At 39.8% G+C, this 6,971-nt stretch overlaps 2 protein-coding genes across 2 annotated transcripts; both read right to left on the bottom strand.

Annotated features, from left to right (window-relative positions):
- Positions 1-948: 948 nt before the first annotated feature.
- Positions 949-1,652, bottom strand: LOC117279508 (secreted RxLR effector protein 78-like). The gene is made up of 2 exons (XM_033659057.1): positions 1,547-1,652; positions 949-1,394 (listed from the first exon to the last, which is right to left on the bottom strand). The coding sequence occupies exons 1-2, from the start codon at positions 1,650-1,652 to the stop codon at positions 949-951; spliced, it is 552 nt and encodes a 183-aa protein (XP_033514948.1).
- A 27-nt stretch (positions 1,653-1,679) lies between these two features.
- LOC138894132 (uncharacterized) lies at positions 1,680-2,656 on the bottom strand. The gene is made up of 3 exons (XM_070178812.1): positions 2,321-2,656; positions 1,989-2,216; positions 1,680-1,805 (listed from the first exon to the last, which is right to left on the bottom strand). The coding sequence occupies exons 1-3, from the start codon at positions 2,654-2,656 to the stop codon at positions 1,680-1,682; spliced, it is 690 nt and encodes a 229-aa protein (XP_070034913.1).
- Positions 2,657-6,971: the final 4,315 nt, after the last annotated feature.

The raw sequence follows: 6,971 nt of genomic DNA, 5'->3' as shown, positions 1-6,971 counted from the left end.
GAGATGTCTTCTAGAAAGTTTTGATCAAGTGTTAGATCATCCCATGTATTACCGTCCCTCAGTTCTACCACATCTTGTATTTCTTCATTTATATTGAAGTCTTGAGGGAGTACATGATATAGGGGTCCAATGCCTGTCCAGTTCTCATGCCAAACACTTGTGTTGCCACTATTTAGTTCATAGAGAATTTCATGTTCAATCTCTTCTCTTTCTTCTAACATTTTTCCTCCACATATGGGATCCTCCTCTAAACTATACCAAAACTGGTATTTCTTTTTTACCGTATTTGTTCCACATGAAATTGGACCATAATGATTTGCTGGTTCTGAATCTCCACCATAGTTTTGCAAAGAGTGATTTAGATACATCAAATAGTGACTTCAACCCTATTTCTCCTTCCTCCTTAGGTAGACACATGTTTAACCACTTGATCTAGTGTCTGCTTCTCCCTTCTTCCTTAGTGCTCCAAAAGAATCTAGAAAACGTCTTATGCAAGTGCTCAAGGACATTGTTAGGAGGGTCCATAACTGATAGAATGTGAGTAGTTAGACTTTGTAGCACATTTGTTATGAGAGTTGTCTTTCCTCCAAAAGAAAGAAGTTTCCCTTTCCAAGAGTGCAATTTTGCTTTTACTTTCTTGATGAGATCATTGTAGTATGCCTTCCTTCTTTTATTGTAGAAAATTGGACACCCAAGGTAATTAAAAGGAAAGTTTCCTTTTGTAAAACATGTAACACAGCCAATTGAAGGTACCAGATCCCTTGCCACTTTCTCATGTATGTAATAAGAGCTCTTGGACTTGTTTATCAGCTGACTAGATGCATGTTCATACTGCTTTAGTACCTCAACAACTTTCCTTAAGGAGTATGGATCAGTAGATGAGAATATTATTATATCATCAGCATATGCCAGGTGATTCAAGGGATCTGTCCACTTAGGCATTCTAAATCATATAAACTTCTTATCTTCAAATAATTTGTTCAGTGATCTTGATAAGACCTCTGCAGATAATATAAAAAGTGATGGGGACAAAGGGTCACCTTGCTTGACTCCTCTGCTGGACTTAAAGAATCCCGTAGCTTGGCCACTGATTAAGACTGAGTGCCAGTTATTAGCTATTAAGTTCCAGATCAGTTTGAGGAAGTGTTCTGCAAATCCCATTTTTCTCAACACATGTAGCAAGTAACTCCAAGAAACCCGGTCATCTGCCTTTGCCATATCAAGTTTCATAACCACATTAGCTGGTTTTCCTCTCAGTCTGATATCAGTGACAATCTCCTGAGTGAGTAAAATATTTTTAAATATGCTCCTTCCTTTCACAAAGCAGACTGGTTGGAAGAAATTAGTGATGGTAGAATCTTCTTCATTCTGTCGCGGACCACTCTTGTAATCACCTTGTTAATAAAATTGCTCAGGCTTATAGGTCTTAGGTCTGAAAATATTTATGGTTGTTGAACCATAGGGAGTAGCACAAGGTTTGTATGTGTTATGGATTTTGGAAGTGGGGATTTTGTGTAGAACTGCTGCAGCATGTTATATATGTCACCTCCCACAGTATCCCAGCATTGTAGGAAAAACAGATCAGTGAAGTCATCTGGGCCACTTGCACTATCCCCACTCAGTGCAATTACTGCATTCTTGACCTCTTCCATTATTGGGAATCTACAGAGTTCCTTATTCTAAGCATTAGAGATCATGGAAGGGACATTATTTATCAATTCAGAACTGGTGAACTGTCCTTCCTCTGTGAATTGTGTTTGAAAGAATGTAGTTGCAGCATAAGTAATACCTTCTTGGTCTTCAAGCTAATCACCATTGGCATTCTAAATCATTTTCAGTTGCAATTTTTGTCTCTTCCCATTAACATTGTGGAAGAATGCGGTGTTTCTATCTCCTTCTGCAAACCATTTCATTCCTGCCTTTTGTTTCCAATACTACTCTTCAATGCTCAGGTATCTCCTTAATGCAGCTTGTGCCTGCTATAAAACTATTCTGTTCTCATTTGTTGGTTCTTCCTCAAAAAATATCTCTTTTATCCTAACAATATCTTCTCTAATTTCCAGCTGCTTGAATATATCCCCAAAGGTAAGTTTACTCCAATGTGATAGGGCGTCTTTCAATCTTTTTATTTTCTGTTTGAACATGAGAAAATGGTCACCCACAAAGTCTGCAATCCAGTTTTGCTTCACTACTTCATTGAAAGATTCATGTGTAGTCTAGAAATTGAGAAACTTAAAAGGTTTAAAAAAGTAAGCAGCATCTTCTCCAAGGTCATTAACATAGGTGCATGGTCAGGCCCAGTCCTTATGAGGTACTCAACATCAACACTTGGGAATAATGTGTTGAATTGCTGGTTGACAAATATTCTGTCTAATCTCTTAAATATGCATTCTTTATTGGATATACCATTCCACCATGTAAAGGGACTACCTGTGTATCCAGTATCAAACAATTCACAGGAGTTGACATATAAAGCATAATCTTCAAACTCTGGTGGATATACTGGGAGTCCCCCAATCTTCTCTTCTTCATTAAGAATCACATTAAAATCTCTTCCAACCACCCAAAGGAGTTCCATATCAGAAGCAAGGTAATACAGATTATCCCATAACTCTAATCTTTCCAGTGAGGAGCATTTTGCATATACAACTGTCATGATGATGTGCTTGCCAATTCCATGATGTAAAACTTTGATTGTTAGTTATTGCTCAGTGTCTATTAGGAGCTCCCACTCCACATCAGTATCAATGAATAACCAGATCTTCCCATTGATATTTGATAATGCAGTTTCCATACCCAGGCTTCTCATGTATTTGTGTATGTACCTTTGTTTCTGGAAAGGTTCTAACAATTCTACAATGCAGAAACCATGTTGCTTTTGCATGTTGATAACCTTTTGAAAGGCCTGTTGAGTATTGGCAGACCTTGTGTTCCAGATGAGTGTCTTAATCATCATCTATTTGTGGAGGTTGCCCTCTTGGGCAGAGTTCTTGTTAGTGGTATTGTTTCCTTAGCTTGTATTTGCTTTTTACCTTTCTTTCCATTTCTGGTTATCAGTCTAGGTGATAGGTCCCCTTCTCTTACAATATCTTTGAAGTTCCCAGCAGTTGATTCCTCATCTACTTCATCTTCCATATGTTGTTTATCAAGCAGAATTTGTTGAATCTCAATTGGGAGTTCCTTGTGTTGTAATGATGTCATTTAATACTTGATTTAGAGGTATCAATGACATATTTAGTTGGATCTAAATTGGAGATTCAGTAGCTGAGGCACATGCAATTGGCATTGATATTGAAGCTTTCTTCCCAACTGTGATCCCCATCTGTTCTTCCCCCAATTTTGTAACCATATCACTCTCTGTTAGTAGGTGATAGATCATTGTGTCTTTTGATGCTTCTGCGGTAGCATGATTATCCTGCTGCCCAGGCATGTACTCTGATAGAGTAATGTTAGTGTTTTGTAGCTTCTGCTCTGTGTCATTTGTTTGAAGGTCTAAAGCTAAGGCATGTTGTGAGGTATCTGCATGATTCTTATGGATCTGCTCAGCAACTGGCAAACTTTCCATTGCCTCAGTCCTAAGGTCTGATTCTTGGCAGGTACCACTCCATACTTGCCTATCAAATATTGTTGCTGCTGTTGATTTTGGAGATTCCAAAGAACTTTGAGAGGGTATCTCCTGACAAGAATGATTCATTGGTACATTTAGAGGTTGGAACATAGCAGGATCCCTAGAAATAGGTGTTGGACGTATTTGTGATTCAACAGCAGCTCCTTGGCATGTGTTCCATTTTAATTGAGTGGTGGGGCTCTGGAGATAGGTGTTGGAGGCATTTGGGTGCATGTTATCAGTGGGCTCATTGATGCTAATTCCTGCATTTTGTTTCCTCATAGAATTTCTCTTCTTTTGACTAGGCTTATTTTTGGATTTGGGAGTTTGGATACTGAAATCTGCAATTTCATGGGATTTTCCTTTTAGCAGTCTTCTTATTTGATCATTTTCCTGGACTGATTGTTCCTCTTCAGAGATCATTCTTTCACAATGTTCAGTTTTATCAGCATATTGGTGTAGTTGATGATCGCCAGAGCTGAGGGCTATGGTAGAAAGGGATAGGAAGTTCAACCTATGGTCAGCCAATTGTGCATTAGCACACTCATGAAAAACATGAGGAATCCCAGCCCCAGAAGGTACCCAATCCTATTTGTGAATTGGTTTATCCTGACATAACTCCATACCTCCTATAGCTTCATTAACAACACAAATAACAGCGGGAATTTAGGATTGGGAAGCAAGTTTTTGAACATCTATAATATGCACTATATGGGAGTTATGGGGATTGAGAACTTGATTCTGAGCCACAGAATCTGTATCATGCTCCAGGGCATCTGGAGCCAAGGTTGAGGGATCAGAGATCATATCTGGTTGATTGAGCTCATTGATATGCTTTGTGGTTGCATTATTAGGTTGCTGAGCTGCTTGTTGTTTTGGCAAGTAGACCTGTTGTTGTCTTTTATTTTGGGTGTTTCCTTTGAAGTTCTTTTTCTTTTGGGTTTGCCATTCATCTTTGGATGTTTCAGCTATTGCATTTTGGTGCTCTGCTCCTTTTTGGTGTTCTGTTGTCAGTTGGTTTTTATTTTGGTCTTGCCCTCCTCTTTTTGGTGTTTCTTGCAGTTTGCTGTTTTGATGTTGTCTCCTTGTTTCAGCCTCTTCAGTGTGCTTCTGCTGAGAGTTGGCCCGTGAGTTTGTTGTTGTAGCTGCATCTTCCTCTTTCTTTCTTTAAATTGCAAACTCCCTAAGCCTAACTGGGCATGACTGCACTGAGTGACCTTGGTGTCTGCAATGGGTGCAATACATTGGAAGGTTGTCATATTGGACTTCAAGCCATTGACCATCCCCATTTACATCTTGGTCTTCATCATATCCTAACCAAACATGGGTTGGTCTTTCTCTGGTGAGGTCAATCTGCATTTTTACTTTCACCACACTACCTCTGGTTTTTTGGAAGGAGGCTAAATCCAGAAATAATTCTTTTCTAATTTAGGACAACAGTGGAGTAAGTATCTCCATGTAGTAAAGGTGCCATGTCGGTTCAGGTATCATAATCCAAATAGGGATAATAGGTGAATCCTCATTAGGTTTGAAGATAGGATTACATGCTTCAATTCTCATCATTTGGCCTTGGATGTACATGTGTTGCTTTGTCTAGACAGTAGCATGATCATACTCCTTATCCAAGTCGATATACACAGTTTTTGCATTGAAGTGAGCTATTTTAACACCTTCTCTGAGTTCTGTTTGAGTTATGAAGCTCCTTCTAATAACATCCATCATTGGCATAGTGCTAGCAGACTTGCCAACCACAGTATACTTGCATCTGTCGGCAAACTTTACCATGTAGTCATGTTTTCTGAAAATTACTACCAGTTTACCTTGTTTGGTGGTAATAATGGGAGGGGTGAATTCTATGGGGGCTATTTATGCATTGTGTCTGGCTCTCATCCTGGTGACATATGAGTAAGTCACAGTTGGTGGTGGAGGGGGTGTTTTGAGGTAGGTACTTTGGTTTTGTTTGGAGCACTATTTGGTTGAGGGTTAACATGATTGGTTTGACTAGGCTGATTTGGCTGAGTGGTTTGCATTGGTTCAAAAGGTTTGGCATTAGTTTTCTGATATTTTCTATTTGTGTTTGGTCTATCAAAGTTACTGGACACCTTAATACGAACATTATGAACTGGTTTGGGAGTGTTATGGATTATTGTAGGAGCTGGTACATCTTGGCTAACAGCTTGAGTCACAGTGGTAGATTGGAGGATTCCTGAGTTTGAGTTGAGCATGGTCTAATACTTTGGCTGGTCGGTTTGGTTAGAAGATGGTATTTGCACCTTTGCCATGATGCCAGGATTTTCATCAATTTGAGTTTGATTACATATGGCAAGTGGTGCAGCATTCTCGACCACCTGTGGAGCTGAGGCTTTCTCTGAAATTATTGTGGCATTGTGATGGTCATTTGGTTGCGATAGGATATTAGAAACATTGATTAAGGCATCAGAGAGCATCTTCAATTGGTGCAATGTCACTTGATCAGCCACACTACCATTATCGATGAACTGTGAAATAACTGAAGCTTTCAGAGATTCTAAGTGGCCAATTCCTCCGATGGATTGATGTGAGATTTTGTAGTGAAGTTCCTTGTGGGCTAGGGAATCATCTCCAATAAAAAAAATTAGCTGAGGTAGGCTAGAATGGGCGCCATCATTTAATCAAAAACTTGGTGTGCTCATTTCTGCATTGTTTTCCTGGTGCAATGTTGAGGAGCTTGGCTCAATGAAGTGGAGTTGTGGTAGCTTAGAGACATTCTCCTTACCTGCAGGAACCATTTTGTATTGGGTTTGGTTGATTTGAGCACCTGCTATGTCTGCGCAAGCCATGGTGATCGAATCTAGTGTAGTCGCAATTGGTTGATACCCATGTTGAGTTAGATTGATATTAATAGTCTCCTCATCATGTGGAAGGGATTGGAACTGAGTTTGGACCGTTTGGACTTTCGGACCACCATTTCCGACCAACTAGTTATCATCGGAGCTCTGCAAATGTTCGCATAGGTGATTTTCCACGGTAAAATGTTCTAAGTTTTTATCTGTATGTAGCCTTTGACTTGGGGAGAAGATTCATGGCTTGGAATCACTCGATTTGGTGCAGAATTGCCAGAGAAAATTTTTGAACTCTCCAGGCGATTATGTGCTATAGTGGATCCTTCGCCATGTTTGATCGTTATAGTTGCTGGAGTGGAATTACTGGTCGATACAAGGTGGGTTTTGTACAGGATAGAGAGACGCGTCATTTAGGACTAGTCTGGTGGCTTCCCACCACCGGACGGTGGCTGTGGGTCCATGTTTGTGCGGCGGTGCGACTGTTCACAGCAGTCGCCTCTATTGAGAGCGTTTCGGATTTTTTTAGAGTTTCATTTATTACG

This window comes from Nicotiana tomentosiformis, chromosome 6 (genome assembly GCF_000390325.3).
Source record: "Nicotiana tomentosiformis chromosome 6, ASM39032v3, whole genome shotgun sequence".
In the NCBI taxonomy this organism is placed as follows: Eukaryota; Viridiplantae; Streptophyta; class Magnoliopsida; order Solanales; family Solanaceae; genus Nicotiana; species Nicotiana tomentosiformis.
This window is presented reverse-complemented; position numbering and strand designations above follow the sequence as displayed.

Bases quoted from the DNA above. Each gene is read 5' to 3' on its own strand.
- LOC117279508 (XM_033659057.1), bottom strand. From the start codon at position 1,652: ATGGAAGAGGTCAAGAATGCAGTAATTGCACTGAGTGGGGATAGTGCA. The intron at 1,395-1,546 runs GTGACATATATA...TTTATTAACAAG, and splicing joins ATGCTGGGATACTGTGGGAG to GTGATTACAAGAGTGGTCCG.
- LOC138894132 (XM_070178812.1), bottom strand. From the start codon at position 2,656: ATGACAGTTGTATATGCAAAATGCTCCTCACTGGAAAGATTAGAGTTA. The intron at 2,217-2,320 runs GTTGAGTACCTC...CTCAATTTCTAG, and splicing joins CATTATTCCCAAGTGTTGAT to ACTACACATGAATCTTTCAA. The intron at 1,806-1,988 runs GTTTTATAGCAG...AATGGTGATTAG, and splicing joins CAACAAATGAGAACAGAATA to CTTGAAGACCAAGAAGGTAT.